Source organism: Peromyscus maniculatus, chromosome 4 (assembly GCF_049852395.1).
Source record: "Peromyscus maniculatus bairdii isolate BWxNUB_F1_BW_parent chromosome 4, HU_Pman_BW_mat_3.1, whole genome shotgun sequence".
Lineage (NCBI taxonomy): Eukaryota > Metazoa > Chordata > Mammalia > Rodentia > Cricetidae > Peromyscus > Peromyscus maniculatus.
In genome coordinates this window covers 5,897,501-5,918,672 of record NC_134855.1, presented here as the reverse complement: position 1 = coordinate 5,918,672, position 21,172 = coordinate 5,897,501, and the positions used below count along the sequence as shown (strand labels likewise).

The window sequence follows — 21,172 nt, the reverse complement described above, 5'->3', positions numbered from 1 at the left end:
AAGGCCAGCCTGGTCTACAGAGCAAGTTCCAGGACAGCCAGGGCTACATAGTCTCAACCTGTCTCAAACACCCTCCACAAAAGAACACAGAAATCAGTAGGTTTGCATCATAGTGACCACACAAAGTATCATGAGGAAACAGTGCAAGGTGAAATGACAGTGTGTAACAGCCAGAGCCAGAGCTGAGTTCCTTGAGGAAATCAGTCTAAGACCTGGATATGTGTAGGAGTTAGACAAAGAGAGGGGAACAGGAGTGGGCAGAGGATAGGACTTTGAGATGCAAAAGAACTTGGTTAGTCTAAAGGGCTAGAAGAGGCTGTGGCTCAGAAAAAGTTAGGGACGTGGGAGTCGGCCTGGAAGGAAAGGAGGGGCCAGATGACAGAGGGTGTGGGACTCACAAGCTGTTCCAGGTTTTAGTCTAAGTGCAACAAGAAGCTGTTGAGGTTTTAATCTTTCCTGTTTCTTAAAAAAATATTTTTACATTTGCTTATTGTGTGTGTGTGTGTGTGTGTGTGTGTGTGTGTGTGTGTGTGAGAGAGAGAGAGAGAGAGAGAGAGAGAGAGAGAGAGAGAGAGAGAGAGTGTATGCTCACATATGCATGTGTATGCATGATTTATGTGTGGAGGCACACATGTGGCATTCAGAGGACGACTTTTGGGAATTGGTTCTCTCCTTCTACCACGTAGTTCCAGGACTCAAACTCAGACTGTCAAGCTTGGTATCAAGAAGCTCTCTCACTGCCCTACTTTTTATGTTTTTTGTTCTGTTTGTTTTTCGAGACAGGGTCTCACTATGGCTGGCCTAGGACTTGCTACATAGACCAAATTCATAGAGCTCCACCTGCCTCTGCCTCCGAGTGTTGAGATCACAGGCTTGCACCACAGTTTTCAGGTCACTCATGTCAAGGTCGAGCTGACACTGAGAACAGCTGGAAGAGAGCACAGAAGGACATGCAGAGACTACTGAAGAGTCAGCCTCACCAGTGGGTCAAGCTGGAGGTGATGGTAAGCTATCAGGGCGAGGGCCACAGAACTAAGATTCAAGATCCACTTAGAAGGGAGATACAGGAGGAAGTGATGGGGCAGTGCAGCAATGAGATGAGGAGAGAAGGGAAGAAAAAACATACTTAGGGGCTTCCACTTAAGCAACCGCCTGGACTTCAATACAAGTTCCTCACAAAGGAAAGAGCAGAGAAGCACATTTTGCTGTTTTAGCTGGAGGGGTGCGTATGGGGCAAATATCAGGAAACCAAATATTTATTAACAACATATTTTGGGTAGCAAACACATTGCTTATATTTGGTGGTTATTATTTCTGTTTTGAAGAATTCCTGCCTGAAAACGAACATCTGTCAGATTTCACTTTAGATTAGCTACTCTGTGACTGGAAAACGTCTTCCCTAGATAATTCTCTCAACACTTGCTTTCAAATCATCTTAATGACTTTCTCAACTGTGATATCCTAGACTCCAAAAAGTGGGTGTAAGGATGTGATTAGCTGGTTACCACGGTATCACTAAGGTAGCAGTTAGGTACAACCCAGCCAGCACAGCACTCAGTCAGGAGAGTGATTAATGTAGGTTTGTTTAAAAAAAAAAAATTCACAGGTTTCTGTTCTGAAGTTTCTTAACTTTATGGAGGTTAAATCACTGTGTCCTGGGGGCCAGGATCTATCTGGTGATGAAATGGGTAGAAGAAGGAGAACCTACTGAGAAGAATAATTCATGCAGGAATCACATGTGGCTTGAAAAGAAATATAAAACACTGAGGTGGGACCACTGGAGAGGTACTCCCTGCTGAGCAGGGGGTGAAGTAAGCACAGTGGAAAAGGTCCAGAATTGATACTAATATGAAGCTGAAGGCATTCCCTGTTGAGAGCTCACAGGAATGACCTGCATATAAAAACCTACTTTTGCAGCTGTGTGTGGAAAACTGGAAGAGCAGCCATACAACAAGCTGATGCTGAGTGACAGCCCCCTTAGATGCCCAACTGTCTGCTCTAACCTTTCCCATACATCCAATTTGGCCATTCCACTCAATTCTACTGCGCGGCTACAACAAGAAGTCCAGAGACAAGGCCAGGGTTAAAGAGAGTAAATGACAGCCAGGCATTTGTTTGGACAATAGAAAATGTAAATGGACGAAAGAGAAGAAAACCTCTAGGAAGTAAAGTTTGACTCAGAGATTTTGTCCAGGGGAAGTTTTGGCAAACATCTAAAAACCTCAGAGAACAGATTAATGGGCAGCACAGACTGAGCTCCATGTGAATTACAGCATGGGTACACCAGCCACACAAGCTTATTCCTGAAGGTTTTACACTGACACATACTTCAGGCTTGTCTAATGAACATGATCTTCTGGAAAGTGCACACTAAGCAAGGGATCACCCTTTTGGGTAGGCACGCAGGCCTGGAACATGCACTTGGCTTCTTGGCACAGAGGGGGTTACTCAAGAGCCCAACCTCAGCGAAATTTACTGGAAGGCACAGGACTGAGGAAGGTCCTACGCTTTGTTACTCTTTAGGAAAACCTTCTGTAGAAAATGCCACTAGGTATATGTCCTTGGTTTCACTCCTCCCCCAGGAAGCCACACTCTAAACGCTGTGCCTCATGATAGTGTGCACTGCACATTAGTCCCAGGGCTGTATGTGCCCCAGCACCACCACTGCGTTGGGGTTTGGGGAGCAGGCACAGAGACAGGAGCACCCTCTCTCTCAGCTCTGCCACTCTATTACTCCAGCTCGGCTCATTCAAGGTTATAACATACTTACTCTTTGTGGAAGAAAAGGAAACCATTAGGTGTATACATTATGAATGCAGTTATGTAAAAACAAAACATATATGCAGACAAAAATAGGAAAGCATCCACAGGGAAGAACAGAAAGTGTGTTAGCAGAGTCCACGAAGATGTGTGTTTTAAATAGCTTTTTTTTTTTTTACAAAAATGCTCAAATTTGATAAAAAAAAAAATTAAACATTTGTTTCCTCGTGCCACCTCCCAAACTGTGACTTCAGTTGCTAAAAGCATGAATAAAAAAATCATTCATATAATCAAAATACTTTGAAATTCTCAAAAATTAATTAAAATATTATTAAATCAAACAAACAGAAACTGTGGTGAGTGGAGCTGGAGACTGTCTAGCAGTTAACAGTGCTCACTGTTGGTCCAGAGGTCCAGGTTCAGTTCCCAGCATCCACCAGGCTCAGAACCTCCTAGAACTCCAGCTTCAGAGGATCTGACACCCTCTTCTGGACTCCATAGACACTGCATGTGTATATTACACACACACAAATAAATAAACACATAAATCATCTTAAAAATGAAAATATATACCCACATACACAAAACCACATTTGGACATGAACATATACACATAATAAAAAATAAAACCTTTTAAATCTCCCATTCCAACATTTAAGGTTGCAAGAACTTTACTGTGCTAATGAAAGTGAGCTTTTACTACAATTTAAAAAACACCCTTTCTTGAAAATAGGAGCACAAGTCACAGTCATTTATGGAAAAAAGTATGTCCCGTTTTCAAATATAACTGTGTAATAATTTTTCCCTGATATATTTCTAATAAAATATCTATAAAATAAAATATAGGCATTTATATGGCCCATCAATCAATTAGGTTTTATAATTGATGACATATGTTTACTGTAATTTTGACTTTCAATGACTCTGTGGCCTGGTGGGGGTGTCATGAAAAACCAGAAGAAAGGGGAGTAAAAAATATTCCATTCTGAGAAGTAATCCACAGAAGACAATTCAAAGGTCAGAGATCAAGTATAAAATAGCCTCTTATATTATCTCCTCTGCCATTCCTTTTTCTTCCCAGGACTTATCATCCTATTACAGTCACTGGATCATCAAATAGGATTCTATTGATGGCATGTGTTACCTGCTTATTACCCTTCTCCTCAGGTAGAATTCACGCTAAACTAGTACATATGTTTGCCTGCCTTGTTAACTGTTTCACAGAACAAGTGAGGAACTGAAGAAGGAAGAAGGGAGGGTTTGAACTAGTGAGAATAATTTAAATGCTAAAGCATAAACTATGGGTCTGGGAGCAGTGGTACACACCTTTAATTCCAGCACTCGGGAGGCAGAGGCAGGCGGACCTCTGTGAGTTTGAGGCCAGCCTGGACTACCAAGTGAGTTCCAGGCAGCTAGGGCTACACAGAGAAACCCTGTCTCAAAACAACAACAAAACCAAACAAAGGAGAAAGCAGAAGGAAATGCATTAAAACATTTGCAACCCGCCCCCTTTTTGTTAGAACAACATTATGGATGCCCTCTCTTCTCTAGTTTATACATTTCCAAGACTTTCTACAATGATCTTGGCACTTTATACCTAGAAATAACAGTAAACCTTAAAGCAGTCAAGTATGGTGACACCTGCTGTAATTCCAGTTCTTCAGGAGTCTGAGGCAGGACAATCAGGCAACTGAGACTCTCTCTCAAAGTAACAACTGTCAGCGAGGCTGAGGGTGTAGCTCACTGGTACAAAGCTTGCTGCCATGTGCAAGATCCTGTGTTCTATCCTCAGCACAAAACAAACAGAAAATCCTCACAACAATGAAGAACGGGCCACACATATAGAGCCTTCAACACCAAGAGGAGGGGGCTTATGTGAGTTAACCAGCAATGACAAACTGCAGTCATGTTTTACTTACTTATTTATTTATTTGATCTGTCTTTTGGTACTAGGATAGAACCCAGGGCCTCACGCATGCTAAACTTTACAATAACTGTACAGCATTCCCAAATCCAGCAGGCTACCATTGTTTTAAACAAAGCATCGGGGTAACACAGTGGTACTGAAGGTAAGGGATGATGAGACTGGGCTGTGGGGAGGGAGCCTGGGGAAGTGGGGCCTGGGAAAAGGTCTTAGGCTAGCTTAGGTACAGAAGGGTCAACAGGAACCACTAGACCAAGAAAGAGGAAAGCAGAGAGCCAGTGTGAGAGACGTCAGAAGAAGACTGAGAGTCCTGCTGAGAGTCCAGCAGGGCCAGGGGATACAGAACTTTGCTCAATTAGGAAAACAGCATACAGTTAGGTGGAAAGTGTCTCCTGCTTGAATCTTAGACAGGTCACACCCTTAGTTTTCTAGCTGCAACACTGCCTCACACATTTCTGTTAGTATTGTGAGATTTAGATGACAATGATGGCTTCTGTCGAATCCAAGGGGAGAAGAAAGAAGATAAAATAGAAATTCTTTTCCATAGCTGGACAGACCCCTGGCTGGAGAAATGTTCCAGAGGCATCTTCACAGTTGGTGTGTAAGTCCTTGACAGTCCTTCTGTGTCATTCAGGTCATCACAATTAACTGCCACAGAGAATGCACTGTGTCACTTCACACAGGGACACTAGCAGGCTTTCTCACTTGGCCTTACAGACTGGTGTTTTATGGTAATGAGATCAATCAAATAGGGTGCTTCTCAGGAGTTACCACCATCTCTGGTGTTTTCAACAGTATACACAAGCAAGGTAAATGTTAAATTCTTAGAGGGGCTGGAGAGATGGCTCAGCAGTTGAGAGCATTTGATGCTCTTGCGAAGTACCTGGGTACAGTTTCCAGCACCCACACGGTGGCTCAAAACGGTTCCCAACTCCAGTTCCAGAACCTAATGCCCTCTTCTGACCATCGTGAGCTCCTGAATACATTGGTGCACAGATACACAGGTAGGCAAAATACCATATACAGAAAATTTTCTTAAAAAATCTTTAAAACTTATTAAAAAAAACAAACCTTTATTAAAGTAGAGTTTCATGCAAAATAAAAAATCAACCTTACAAACTTTTGGTATCAGAATGGAAAGGAAGTAATTAGTACTAAAGCCTCTAGCAGCAGCACTAAGCTGACCTATTTCCAGAGTCACTCAGTCCGCAGCTCCCGAGTTACACTTCCAGGACAAGAAAAGGCTGTCTGATGTATGGGTACCACAAGGTGGATCACCTATCTATTCACAGAAAAGAGCTCATCTAGCCAAACTGAAGAATCTAAGATTGACCAGCTAGTTTCTCTGAAAACAAACAAGGAGCAAGGGGGGAAGCCATGCAGAAGATTCATGGCCTCACATACCTGGCATCAAGGAACCTTGATCTTAAAATCATAACTGCTTCACACGTGCTTTGCTTGAGCTGCATCTGAATGGAACTAAATTTCCGATGGATGATGCCCACCATCCTTTCAATCTCTTTTGGGGAAATGGGACGTGTTCTACTCTGTTCTCGGAGAAGGTTCATCACATGTGTTGTGAATTCATTACATGCCTGTAACAGGAAAGAAAAAAACACTCCTTAAGAAGCTGAAACTTTGTATTATCACACCCAGACATTCACCCATCTGAATTTCCACTTCACTAGCAATATCCAGCAGTACTAGGCAGTGAGTAGGGAGAGTGTGAACTAAGCAGCTGAGGAAAAAGTGGTGACATAGTTAAAACATCAAGATTTCTGAAACTGAATGGCAGACATGCAAAGGACCAGATCCTAACTGTCCTTCCCACCTGGCCCTGCTCCACGTCCAAATGATGTTTCCCATTGGAATGCACTGGCTGCTCTCTCCTACCAAATGCATGCTCGTGGCTCCTCTTTGTTTCTAGGGTGTTGGGTTTATTCAACAAATGTTTACTGTAGGATCATGAAGTTAAAAACCCTTCCAGAGCTGCCAAGGACACAGAAATGAGCAAGAGCTGGCCTTCGGAGATGAGGTGGAACATTACTTATCACATAAAAAAAGCCAGTATGAAGGCTGATGGGAAGATGGTGATAAGTGTTTCACTAGTTCCAGAGGAGAAGGACCACCCAGAAGCTTCATGGTAGAAGTGATGCTTTAGTGGACTCTAAAGAATGGGAAGGAGTTTTGCAGATGAAGACAGAGGTCAGAAGAGCACATGTGTAACAGCCTACCAATGCAGGATTTGTTGAGTTCAGAGGACCGATGGCAGAGAGAACAGGAGAACTCACAGATTCCTATTTGGTTTGATTTGGTGCTGGGGATGATAAATCTGATCTGAGTAAGCACACAAGGCTGTATAACAACAGATAGTTATCCACAGTGCAGGCCTCAGTGAACAAAAGATGGGTAAAACATCTCAGTTCTTCAGGGGAGAGGCAGCAAGAGACCAAAAATCCAAATTGAGTCTGGAACATTTTAGCTAGCAATCCTGAGACACCATCTCTTTCAGTTGCCTACACTGTAGTACATCTACAGCGCTATATAAGTGGGCCTACGCTGCAATCCAGCACTCCTGGTAAATAAACAGCGGCCTGTACCCTGGATAAAAGAGCATCTGCTATCTTAAGGCCACAGGAAAAACACATTTTGAAGCTGCCATAATGTTCACCACCCTCAACATCACCCGTTAGAGCAATGGTTTTCCTAACTGCTCACGGAAGAATACACTTTCTAAGAAGAGGTAGTAGTAAGTTGTGCTCACCATTCATTTGAAGTATTTTTCAAATGTTTTAAATTGTGAGAACTTGATTTTTATGAGAAGTGGCCCACATTATAGGACTCTTCAGAGTGAAATTGTGCAATGCGCATAGCAGACACCCAGTGAATACCTACAGGTTGGTGGGCTTTCATATCACAACTCAAGAATGAGAGTCAGGCTGGCTAACATCCATAAACCCAGCAGCCTGCACCATAAGCAAAGGCGTCTAAATCATAGTCCTGGGAGAGGCTTAGGAAAAGATTGTTAGGAACCTCCTGAAACTCAAACACAAGCTGTGTGCACTTGTGTATTTTTGAGGGGAAGACTCTGTGGGTTTGGTTTGCTTTCTTTTTAGAATCAACGATAGTCTATATGGTTTTTTAAAGGCCAATAATTATTGTCCTGATATTCAATACAGTAAAATATTAAGGAATTCTGTAGATTAAAAGCAGTTTTTAGGCTGGGTATGGTAGTGCACGCCTTTAATCTCAGCATTCAGGAGGCACAGGCTACATCTATGAGTTTGATGTAGCCTAGTCTACAGAGTGAGTTCTAGGCCAGCCTGGGCTACAAAGTGAGATACTGCCTCAAAAAAGGAACAAACAAACAAAAAACAGAAGTTTTTCTGTCTTTAAGAACACCAAATTTTTAAAAAGTAAATTTCCCCCATTACACTATCAATCTGGATTTATACCAAGCTGAAAGCATGTGGCCATGTGGCCAAGAAAGATATGTATATATTATTTCCTGTACGTTCCCTAAGGGAATGCTTATATCAGTTCCAAATTGTGTAATATGACAACCTCAGCCTCTAGTTTTCTCATAAGTAAAATGAAAAATGTTGAGCTATTTCTCACAGGATTAGCAAATTCTATAGTTCCATAGAATGTTAACAGATGGTCCAAAGGTACAGTACGTTTGAAAACTGATGAGCTAACTGAAGCTGTGAAATATATTTTTACAGGGCTCCTGGGTGTTTCTATGCCAACATATGTGCAACACTAAATCCCTAAGGACAGACTTTCTAACTTTCCTTCTAATTGGCCACAAGACCTCATAACTCTGGAGCAGTGCTTCCCAATAAAATATACAGTGATCCACATAAGTTTTTTTTTTATTCTCTATGATGAGCTAACATTTAAGAAATCTGGTAAAATTAATTTTAATGATATATTTTATTCAAATAATTCATGAATAACATTTCAATACATAATCAATGCTTTAAAACTGTCAGTGAGGTATTTCATATACTTTTCTGCACCCTTTCAAATCCAGTGTATATTTTACATATCAATTCAGACTAGTTTAACTTGACATACTTCACTAGCTACCTGTGGCTAATGGCTCCTGACTGTTACATGGGGCAGGACAGCACTGGAGTATGTTGTGAACCAATGGACTTGGTAATCCTTGAAATAGTTTGTCAGACAGACAGACAACAAACAAACATCACAACCACACTGTCACATAAACACATAGGCTATTCTCATTCAGGAACATTCTTAGTAAAGACTAAAGACTGTTCATTTTATTAAATCTCAACCCTCAAGTGTGTCTTTAAGATTCTGTGTGACAAGGGGAAGCACACAGAAAGCTCTTCTCCTGCATATCAAAGGGTCACTGGCTCAAGAAAACCTATCGTATGATTAAATTCATAGTTTAGTCACTTTTCCCCAGAATGCTATTTTTATATGAAAAGAAAACAAACAAATTATTATTTGGACTTGGCTATTTGGCAGATATTTTCTCAAAAATGAACCAAGTGAGTTGGTCTATCATGTAGACCCAAACAGCTAGCTGGCAGAATTTGTGCCAATGATAAAATTTTAGTTTTCAAATGGAAATTTGGATTCCTGAAAACTTGTGACCTTGATAGCTTCCCTGGAGACTTTCTGATAGTGGTGACATTAAGGAGTCTATTGTCATACTGTATAATGATGTGCATTATCACACACAAGATATCCTTAATCCAGTGAGGTAATACTTCCAAAATGATCAATGTACTACACTACAAAAGCATGCATAGTGCATAGGGAGGAAATATATTCAAAGTACAAATTAGACTAATGGGTTCCCAAGGAACGGAACACAACACATTCATTCATACAGTTTCAGATTACTGCCTGGCAGCTCATTGTTATAACTGTAACTTGTCATGTTTCAGTGTATAAGAGAGGATGTCCACAATTATCCCGAAAAAGATGTTGATATCTAGCCATCTCTTCTCTTTTCCAATGTGTAAGCCCAGAAATCCCTTATAAACTTCAACTGTATGACAACTGATTATGGAAGTGAAATCAAGAATAAATCAATAAATAAATTACTGTCTGCAAAAAGGTAAAAAGCAATGTTCTCACAAATGTTTGAAGGGTTTTTTTGGGTTTTTTTTTTGGGGGGGGCTTTTTTATGGGGAGGGGTGAGGGAGGTCTCACTATGCCTTCCTTCCTCCTTCCTGGAACTTTCTATGTAAACCAGGCTGGCCTCGACCACACAGAGAGCCAATGCCTCTTCCTTCCAAACATTGGGATTAAAGGTATAAGTCACCACACCCAACTGAAGGTATTTTAAAAAATAAAAGTTAAAAAATTAGGCTAACCTGTAATACTTGCTTTAATTTTTTAAGTGATTAATAAATGTTTTGAGTTTTGTGGCTTTAATTTCTATTATGATAAATATTGATAGAGAGAATCTACCAAGCCAAAGTCCCCAGGGGTTAGGGGTCTTCAAGAGTGTTGAGTCTAAGCACTACAAATGCAAACTGTGAGAACAGTTGGGCGGGAGTATAAAAGTAGTTCTAACTTCTTCATTGAACTCTGCAGATTCCTGTAAACCTACTTACACATTATGATAACAGCATGGCAGGGCATATGTCACTGTAAGTAATTAAGACATCACGTGAATGATTCTTGAGAGAGCAGCTTTCTTTCTTTTTTGTCTGATTTTTATCCTCTCCAGGATGGGTATTTTCTCTGTGATCCCTAATAAGCATCCAGTAGTTCACAAAAGAAAAAGGTTAAAAGAAAAGAAAAAAGTTTTTGCCTTTAAAAACTCATAATTTCCTAGAATATTTGCTAATGTTTCCCACCTTATTAAATGAAGTCATCTATGAATGAAAATGCTGATGAGCAATTTGGCATTAGCCCAGCACTCACAGAACTCAGAGCTTTCCTTTAAGCCAGTAGTTCATACATGATTAATTAGAACATCTCATTTATGTGGTATTCACTTTAGCTCATTACTCTAAGTAAAATTCGTTAAGTATTTACATTTAGATAATTAAAATCTGGGTACACCCTTAAGAAAGATGCATGCACTTTAGACAAAGTGATATTTTTCCCTCCACTACTGAAAGTAAATTACAGCCTCGTTTTCATCATCATCTGTACTGGTTCTGAGGAAAGCACAGCAGAGTGCTTCATCATCTACTCTTTAAAAGGTAGACTTTCATAAAAACAGAACAGAGTGGATGCTCAAATGATTCCAGAGCTGTTTGGAAGGGCCACCCAAACAGATTCTGGCAACTGCTGCTGTCCACACTGCAGGACGTTCACATGCCTCCCTGTACCCAAGACTACATTGCTACATAACACTACTACATAATAGAGACGATTTTCATCATTTTACTGTTTTTCTACAGTTAAAAACTTTCTAGTAAGTATTCATAATATAAATGCAAATTTACCTTGGTTAACTGGAATATTTAGGAAAAGGAGTTTTGACTCCTTGAACTTTCCTATGAGAATATTAGCAGAAACCCCTTTTCCTCTCAATTCAGCTACTAAAAAGTAGGATGAATGTTTGTGTTTTAAAACATACACTATATTGATACAATTTTCCTAGGTCACGGAAAACTTGATCTGATAAGACATTACAACCAATTCTTAATATAAGCCCCTTTCCTTGCCATTTACTCCTTTCTCTTTAGAAAATAGAAACCAACTGATAATCCAGGATTTGAAATATTTAGACCCTAGATAATGTTATAGTGATATTTTTGACTAGTAAAACTGTCTCCTTGATATTACAATATATTTGAAATATTTATATGCCGAACTAAAATTTTCAGTATTTAAAAAAAAATTCTGTAGCTGGGTGGCAGTGGTGCACACCTTTAATTCCAACACTCGGGAGGCAGAGCCAGGCAGATCTCCATGAGTTCAAGGTCAGCCTGGTCTACAGAGCGAGATCCAGGACGGGCACCAAAACTACATGGAGAAACCCTGTCTGGAAAAACAAAAAACAAACAAACAAACAAACAAAAAGTGATGGTGCTTTTTCCAGTTGAAATTCAAGACTCAATGCTTTTCTCTTCATTTAAATGTACATAATTATATGTGAAACTGTGAAATCAGACAGGGAACAAGCACTGATTTTTAAATAAAGTTTTTAAATGGTTTGGTGATCAATTCTAAAAACCATCTTTGCAACTATCTCCATAAGATGATTATTGGCAACAGTTCATAAAAGCCCCATTCTAAAACCAACTTTTGATGAAAAGAATAACTCTTGCTTAAAGGTAGATGCCCATTCAGGTATGATGTTGCTTGCTTATAGTCTCAGCTACTTTCAAAGCTGAAGCAAGACATTCACTGAACCCAGGAATCTGAGCCCAGCCTCAGCAACATAGTGAGACCCCATTTCAAACAAACAGTAGTTGGCCCTAAAATCTGACTTCAACTGTTCAGTTTCTAGATACTTTGATAACCTCATATGACCTTACTCTAATGTTATAGATTTTCATATTCATTGAATGCTTATTAAATCTACAAATTCTTATTTGAGGATAAAAGTTAACATTTAAAGATCTTGTATACGCCAACTGGAATGAGATCAATATACAGCCAACCAACCAGTAACTTAGAGAAAAAGAGGGAAATATGCAAATATTCCTTCCAAGTAAGAAAATCCTTGGCATGAAAGCCAGTGGGTAAACCTGGCTGTGTATGCTGGTACACGCCTGTAATCCCTGATGCTCAGAAGGCTGAGTCGAGAGGCTCACAAATTCAAGGCCAGTCTAGGTAACTCAGCAAGACTCTGTCTTGATATAAGTAAAAGGGACTGGAGCTGAACACTTGATATAAGTAAAAGGGACTGGAGCTGAACACTGACCTTAAATACACTTCCCATGAAGCAGTGAGTAAAAAGAGCCTTGCTAGGGAGACAGAAATACACACTTTACACAAGGTAGTGTCTTTTGTTTATCTGCTTAACCACTATGAAAGGCAAAATGGACCTAGGCATTTGTGGTAACAAGGTAAAAATCAGCACCATTTTTGCCACTACCACGGAATGAACCTAGGACTGAATACATGCTGAAGGGCTCTTCCACTGAGCTACATCCCCCAATGGTAACAGCAGCATTTTTAACCTGATAAAATAAAATCTCTTGCCGGGCGGTGGTGGCGCACGCCTTTAATCCCAGCACTCGGGAGGCAGAGCCAGGCGGATTGCTGTGAGTTCGAGGCCAGCCTGGGCTACCAAGTGAGCTCCAGGAAAGGCGCAAAACTACGCAGAGAAACCCTGTCTCGAAAAACCAAAATAAATAAATAAATAAATAAATAAATAAATAAATAAATAAATAAATAAATAAAAATAAAAATAAAATAAAATCTCTTTATAAGCAAAGGTTTTTTTTTGCCAGAAAATTTAAGTATATAATGTAGGGATACTCCAAAACTACAAACACAGTCTTTACTGTGGCTTAAATTCTCCCACCCACACCAGGTGGTGGTGACACACGCCTTTAATCTCAGCACTTGGGAGACAGAGCCAGGCAGATCTCTGTGAGTTTGAGGCCAGCCTGGTCTACAGAGCAAGATCCAGGACAGGCACCAAAACTACACAGAGAAACAAACAAACAAACAAACAAACAAACAAAAACAAAAACAAAAAAAATTCTTCTACCCTCCATTCTCCAGGAGTCTCCTGAAACCTCAGTAGTAAGTTCTTGTAGTCTTCTACAATTGCCAAATGGTACCTGGATTTGAGCACATTCAGAGTTCGGGTCTGGTTCTAGTGCTTTAGTGGATTTGGGATGAATTCAAAGAGCAGCTTTCCAGATGCTTAACAAGGGTTGGGAACCTTACAATACTTTTGCCTTGAGCAAAAATGTATTTCAATGTAATTATAGTAGATAGCTTTCAATGTGTCGTCTCTATTATAGCAGCTGTAAATTACAGCATGAATTGCCTGTATACAAGCAGAGTGGGAGAGCTGCATCGAGCATGATATATCTTTTCCTCTTCAACTGAGGACAAACACTGAGGTCAAATCTCATGTGCAAAAACGAGTGTGTCCATTCCCTTTTGGTGGCAAGGTAGAGAATCCAAGAAAGCACAGCTCAACCAAGAGCCTTGGTTCTTAAGAACAAGACTCATTAGCACCAGGGCTTATGTTTATTCAGAATTCATTGATTTAGTCTAACAGCTGGGGCTCTAGCCATAGGAATATTGAAAAATACAGTAAAGGCATTTTCCAAGATTTGTGGCTAATCAAGAAGATAGAGGTTTGTCTCTCAAGCAGAAGAAAGCAATAAACTCAAGATGAAGTATTAAGGTGCTTGCTGCAAGCTTTGGGAAACTATCATATTCCAGCTCGGTGTCAGATCAGCAAGACCAAAGGAGAACAGGATTGTTGCCTATTGGGTGATGATAATATTAAAGTACCTCACTATACACAGCCAACATGTAATATCTCAAAAACATTTGTGAGTGAAGTTGGATGATTATCTCCCAAATCATCAAATTTCTGAGTCTATGAAATAGTGATGTATGATCAAAGAACATTTTCTGGAGGGGAAAGAGGAGTCTAAAGACAATCCATCCCTAATATGTAAAACTGAGCCTTGCAGCCTAGACGTGATTTTGCTCCTGCTGCAGCGCTAGTGTGTTCACTGTGAGTGTGGCTGCGCTTTAACTTGCGAGGCTCTTTAATTGACTGCAGTGGTGATGTTTGTTAATTTTATGGCAATCTAAATCTGAGCAGACTTCAGATACATTTTCATTACAGCTTCATTGCAAAACACAGCAGAGTAAATACTGCTTAAGATTCTGATATGGTTTATTTCTTTGAGACTCACAGAATCTTCCAACAAAGCCTCTGCCTTGAAATACATGGTCTTCCTACTTCCTGATAAATGCTCTGTCATTCAGCATCCCCCTGATCACTTTTAAGATGAAAATACATTTTTTTGGAAAGTCTTTAAGATAGTTGTTTTCACCTGTTTCTGTTCCCATCTCAAACACAAACCAACATGGGTCAGTCTTAGGATGCCTGAGTATGAAAACCTGCATTATCTTCCAGTTCTGTGTGTAGAGCAATAAAACCCAATAGACAAGGATAGCATACGATCAGAACCTGATTTGATGCCTGACTCTGATCTTGGTGGGTGACACTGAATGGAAATACAATACCATCTATTTTAGAAATGTCACTCCTTGCCCTCACTCAGCTCTATTTAACCATGCAAGTAATCAAAGCCCCTTGTTCTTGGGTCTAAACAGAGGGAATCCTCTTCCTGTAAAACAGCACTGGCAGAAATACAGCTCTAAAGCTGTCCAAAGACAACTCAAGAGGTCAAATCCCACACAGCATCTGTAAATAACTGAGAACTTCCAGGACCAAGTATGTAAAGTGGAATTCAGCTCAATCTATGATCACTTCTTCATAATCTGCCTACAGTGCTGCACAGATTCCACATGTCTATACATGTCCTTCTGAACATGTTAAGAATGAGGAAGGAAACATATATTCAAGAATCCATGAAGCACCAACTCTATCCAGAAATACGGTCCATTATAACATTTAAATTTGTTATTTCTCCATTTTGTATTTAATTCAAATACAATTGATTCATTTATGTAGAACTTGTGTATAATGTGCATTTTTAAGGCAACACACACACACACACTAGTGAGCTGATTCTGGTATCAGCTGAGACTGAAGCTGTTGAAGGCTCATGGGCAATTTTTAGGGTATTTCTAAGCTAAGAAGGCTTGAGTCCTTGTCTTCTGCTGATGCCAGCTTTACCCAACTTCTAACAGGGCCATCTATAGAAGCAGCAAGTCCGGTGTACGGGAAGAGTCCTGTGACAGAGGGCAGGAACAACCAGAACAGAGCGGCCATTTGGCCCCACACACCTGTTTCTATGCAAGGTGACCAGTGACAGTTGCCTGGTAAATATGCATAGACCTATTTAACATAAAGTTAGGCAATTAGGATTATACTACAAATTAAAACCATTTTCTACTGTTTATGCTTAGGGCAACCTCTCAACCATGACTTATTTTGTTTATTCTCAATTATTCATGTCAAATCAAAAAGCTGGATTTTTCATACACATACACAATAATTTTTCTAAATTTATTATCTAAACATTCTCTACCAAAATTTATCCCTACAAATAAAATATAGTTTTGAATCCCAGAAAGACTTGCCCCCAAATAGAAAATTTTATAATATTAATTTGCATTTCATTTTAACATACACTGTATCTTTCTATTCTTCCTCAAAACACTCACCTCTGGGATAAAGATGCAGCATTGATTTAATACTATCATTCTCAGAATGTAAGAAAAGGCAGGTGTAGAGGGCCAACATATACAACTGAAATTGTTCAGAGAACTGTGAAAAATCAGTATGAAAACCAAAGAGTGGTCTTCAGGGATCGATGGGGGAGGAGTGAAGGGGAAAAATAAGAGAGGAGAAAGGAAGTTGGAGAGGATGGGAGGGAGGGGTAGGAAGGAAGAGGCAGAGAGAATGTGTTACAAGGACCATTAGGACAGTGGAAATGTTCTCAGATGCTGTAAGCATATGCACTTCTCCAAGTGCATAGAGTGCATGAGACCAGAAGAGCTCCATAACAGAGGGTGGACTTGGGGTGCTGACGTGTCAATGCTGGTTCACGAGCTGTAACAAATAGACCTCTCTGGCAGGTGGTGTTGCTAAGTAAGCCATACATATGTGAGATCAGAGAGCATGAAGACATCTCTGAGAATACTGCCATGAACCTAAAACTACTCTTAAATTTTTTTTCTTTAAGGAAAAGGAAAGCCACCAGGAACACCCCTCCATACCACAAACACACACACAGTTCCCACTAAAATGTATAGGCATTATGAATGACTGCTAACATACAGTATCTATTTTATAAGACTCAACTCATCTCTTTATTTGTGTGTATGTTCAAAAGTTGACATTATAGTGAATCTTCTAAAGACCTTTCAAATGAAAATCCACATTAAATGAGAAGTTCTTAATCTAAGTAGAATTTTAGCCTTAAATTACTAACTAAAATATATTAAAAATTGACTACCCACATTTTACCACAGTATGTTGAATCCAGGAATCACTTAGTTCCCTCACATTTGAACTAATATGGGTTTCTGAAAATCTAGAGTCATTTGGTAATCAATAGCGTGCTTGAGTTAAACTGGCAATGTGACTTTCTGTTATTAGCAGACTGAACATGACATACCTAAACTCAAAGATACCTGAGGTTCAATTAAGTCTGGCTAGTAAGTTTGCTGAGAAGATTTTTAATTCTATTCTTTGTGATCAGGGTTTAGCACACAATGCCTGGTCTACTCTGTCCTGGCACAGTCACAGTTAACCAGGAGTCTCATCCTCAAATGATCCCAGAAGCCCCTTCCACATAGTCTAGCACAGTCCATAGAATGAATTCCTATGAGGTTCCTAGAACTCACAGTGTATGAGATCAAAAAGCTCACTATGCAATGATGCTTCTCTTTTTGCCAGCTGTTACAGATTATGAACAAAGACAGTGACTAGGTTGAATTCTACAGAGCTCTGCAGGGCACCAAGTATGAGGTTAGCAGGAAGGAAGGGCTTACAGGTGTGGTAGTTAGGTACCATGAATGTGAGGAATGAATAAAACTGAAACAAAGAGATATGAGGGTTAGCTCTGCCCCCATAAGCTCACAGCATCTCCCACAACTCTCTTGGTTTTGTACATCATCTTTGCTTATTTTAGTCTGTGTTAACACCTACCCCTTATGGCCCTTGGAATTGGTTAGTACAGTCTAGTAGAAGACAATAGAGGTTTGTGCAGGACTGAGAGTGGCGGCTGCTGACCTGTTCATATTTCTCCAGTTCTGTGTGATAGATTTGTCTGATCTGGGTCAATTTGGCTCTGTAATCTGAGTGTTCAATAGAGTTATCTGAAGAACCTCCAGAGGCTGCCGCGGCTGCAGCTGCTGCCGCCGATCCCCCACCTTTCTCAGGACCTGAAACCCCTTCTGCCAAAAGCATATTGTCCAGTCTCATTAGCTGGGGGTCGGGAGGGTCTTCCTCCTGGGCTCCTCTGATGCTGAGACCTTCAAGGAAAGAGAAAGACAGAGAGAAGAAGCGAGAGACAGAGGACAAACAGTGTGAGTATTTTGTTTATTTGAGAAAATAATCAAACAACATCAGCGTACTACAATTCATGCTGAGAACTTCATCGATCACATTTGATAAACAAGCTTGACTATGAGAATTGCTTTCAAAATACATTTACATGCATCCTAGGACTCTTTATACACCCTTTCATAATTTAACCCCAACTTGGACTCTTAGAAAGAGATAAGCTCTTAGAGTATTCTGATTATCCGAACTTCAGATTTAAATGATTTATGCATAAAGTAGGAAGGAGGACCTAAGAAAAAGAAAATATTGCAGAGATATAAACAAACTCACAAAGCATGGTTAATCTGTCTCTCTATACAGTCAGAGAAATAAAATTGGAAATTCCATAAAATAATTTTAATCCACAGTCTGTATCAAAAATTGGGAAATAAACAGGACTAGATAGCTTTTCTATCATGCAATCTCAAAAGCAAAATACACTCAATATGATGTAATTAGCTAGACTAAAATACATATTAAAAGGGCATTGTTAGGCACGTGCCAGCAAACTGCACAAACAAGGACACCAAATACAGAGTTTAAAATGTGCCACCGACACAGCAATCGAGTCCTGGGCACAGTAGTTTCAATCTCATTCTGCTTTTACATCAAGAACTTCCAAGTGGTGCCAGTCAGCAACCTCTTCTGAGTACGATAGATCACAGCTGACAATTCATAGGTTTAATCAGGTCACACAGGCTTTCTGCCAAGATGTTTTCAACAACACAGAAGACAAAGTTTTAAAATAATTATCGTGGTATAAAAAGCACTGGAGTCATGACAGCTCAAAATCAGCATTTTCATTAATGTGTAACACAATATAAACTATCCCAGCCCAATTAACCTCTGTAAATCTGTTCAGAAGCAGGTTCCCCGCACTACTTACAAGGCATGGGGAGGGGGAGCTGGCATCTCATATGTTTGCATTTGGAGTCTGCCTCTTGCGTGTGTGCCTGTTGTTTATCCACAGTGGCACACACTCTGTGTCTGGTGTAACTTACATGACAGTAACATCTATAAGCTGCCAAGTACTCAACTGATCACCAGCTCTGAGATTTCATATGCTAACCTACATGTCCCATCAATTCTTTTACGAACAGACTTCATCCATAGACACCCTGAATTACACTCACAGCATGACAGAGCTCTTGGTTGCCATAGCTCAAATCCACAACTTTGATTTCCTCCCCCAAAACATTTTAAAGCTGTCACTTTTGTTTAAAAATAATTTCAACTGAATAATAAAACTAAGTCACCATAATTTAAAAATTACATCAGTTGCCTATTCAGAGACAAATAAGATCTGAAAATTATAACATATGAAGGTGATAAATTTATTTAGGGAAACCAAAAGTTAGATAACTCTTTAAGCTAAAATCTCTAGAAACACATCATTGCTGGTGGTGTATTTGCTAGTTACTGGGGGACTAGAAAGAATTGCCTCACTGTGTTCTAGAACTGCTTCACAGCGGCTAAGTTGTTCTTTTCAACTTAAATCTTTTCTCTCTTCTGATTCACTTAAATACTTCCAGGGTTAAGAGCTTATGACGGACCCACTCCTGGTTTACACACTCTGCTCTCCAGGCTGTGCTGTTCATGAGCTCACTGGATGGTTTCATCTTGCACTTCCAGTTCTGTTTTGTTTTATATCAAGTTAGGCTCTTTACACTTCTCTGTTGTAGTCAACTTTTGCTCGTGTGTGTGTGTGTGTGTGTGTGTGTGTGTGTGTGTGTGTGTGTGTTATTTCTAGATAATTGTACTTCTTCTGAAAAGAGAGAAATTTTTCTTTGTTGATGAGTGATAGGGTCTCACTATATAGTCCAAGCTGGCATGACTGACATCCCACACACACACACCCCTTCCTTTGAGTACTTACAGGTGTGAGCCACCATACCTGCCTGCAAATGTGTATTTTTTTTTAAAATCTGCCTTCAAGGTTCTGTAAGGTTTCTAATTTTCCCTTTGTATTTAAACACACTGATCTTTTCCTCATGGTATGTGGTAAGGTTCTTTAACATCAACAGCCAGAGCCAAATCACTACACTTCTTTGAGTTCCCTGCACAGTGTGGCAGAGAGGAATAGATGCTCACTGACTAATAATATACCAGGGAGACAAACCAAGAGAGAAGAAAAGTCATCAGGAATACACAGGCAGAAAGTAACTAGGTACCTGTGGCATTCTAATAATATTTACTATTGTCCCACCCCTGTGCCACTAGGAGTCTCAGTAGCAGTGGACACAAGGAAAATTATAAGTACATATTTTAACACCTATAATACTTTCTTATGATGCCTGCTTTCTAAAACCGTAAGTAAATCAACATGTGCTTGCTTAAGAACAAGAAAAATGTTTTAATGAAATCCTTCTGTATTTCCTTTCTAAATTATGTGCATCAAATCCCATGAGAAAAATCGTTTCCTAACAGAAACTTCAGACCCTGTGAATAAAAAGGACTAGAGAGCATTGTGTAATTAGGCAGCAGTGAGGAGCCTGTTTATCAACAATGCAGTCATTTTCAAAACTACAGTTTGAAAAGTAAATATATTTCCTCTATTAAGCAAAGTAATGATTATGGGATACCTAAATAACAGTGATTTCTAAAGTTATTTTGAATATTTGAATTTATTTCTTTACTTACGTCATTATTTGATTTCTCACCCTTCCTCCCTCTCCATCGCTATTACTAGGCTCTCTGACCTCCCCAGGGCACACATGGCTTTCAGTCACAGCACCCCACTCCTCTGGGCACCTATAAACATTTTAATGAGCCTAGATTTGCAAAGGCCTGAATGATTTAGCACCATGATATCAAAAGGTCCTTGTAACTTCACACTGGAACTTGGTGAAACAACAGTCTAAAGATTTTAATTCAAAACATGTATATCCAAATAGGTTTATAAAGTTTTACATCACAGCTTTCTGGTTATCACAGCATGATTTTTTAAGGGGCAAAAACAAAACAAAACCCCCAAACTCCGTTTATAGTATACTCATAGGCGTGACATTCATTTCAGTATCCACAAGATCCAGACAAATCATACAAACACAGTAAAACATTGTTTAACAATGAACTAGGCTTTGTTATAAGTCCACAGTTTTTGCCTATCTTTCAGCAAATCCTAATTAGCTGTCTTTCAACACACTGTGCACCTGCCCCACAGATAATGGGAGAGAGCATCTGCATAGACAACTGCATCTGAGGGCAATAAATAAATTACAGGTCAAAATTATTATAAAGCTTTCTCTGAATACACACACACCCTTCACAATACTAAGCTGCAGATGTGAAAAGTACCTACAGCCCACTCAAATGGTATGATT

At 39.7% G+C, this 21,172-nt stretch overlaps 1 protein-coding gene across 2 annotated transcripts in view; it reads right to left on the bottom strand.

The window, feature by feature from the left end:
* Pbx3 (PBX homeobox 3) overlaps positions 1-21,172 on the bottom strand; it is a 194,053-nt gene that overhangs the window by 30,976 nt on the left and 141,905 nt on the right. For both annotated transcript variants that reach the window (XM_006988720.4, XM_016007182.3), the window contains exons 3-4: positions 17,538-17,779; positions 6,089-6,279 (exon numbers count right to left, since the gene is read on the bottom strand). In XM_006988720.4, coding sequence (XP_006988782.1) covers positions 6,089-6,279; positions 17,538-17,779 — 433 coding nt within the window. The remainder of the gene's footprint in view (positions 1-6,088; positions 6,280-17,537; positions 17,780-21,172) is intronic.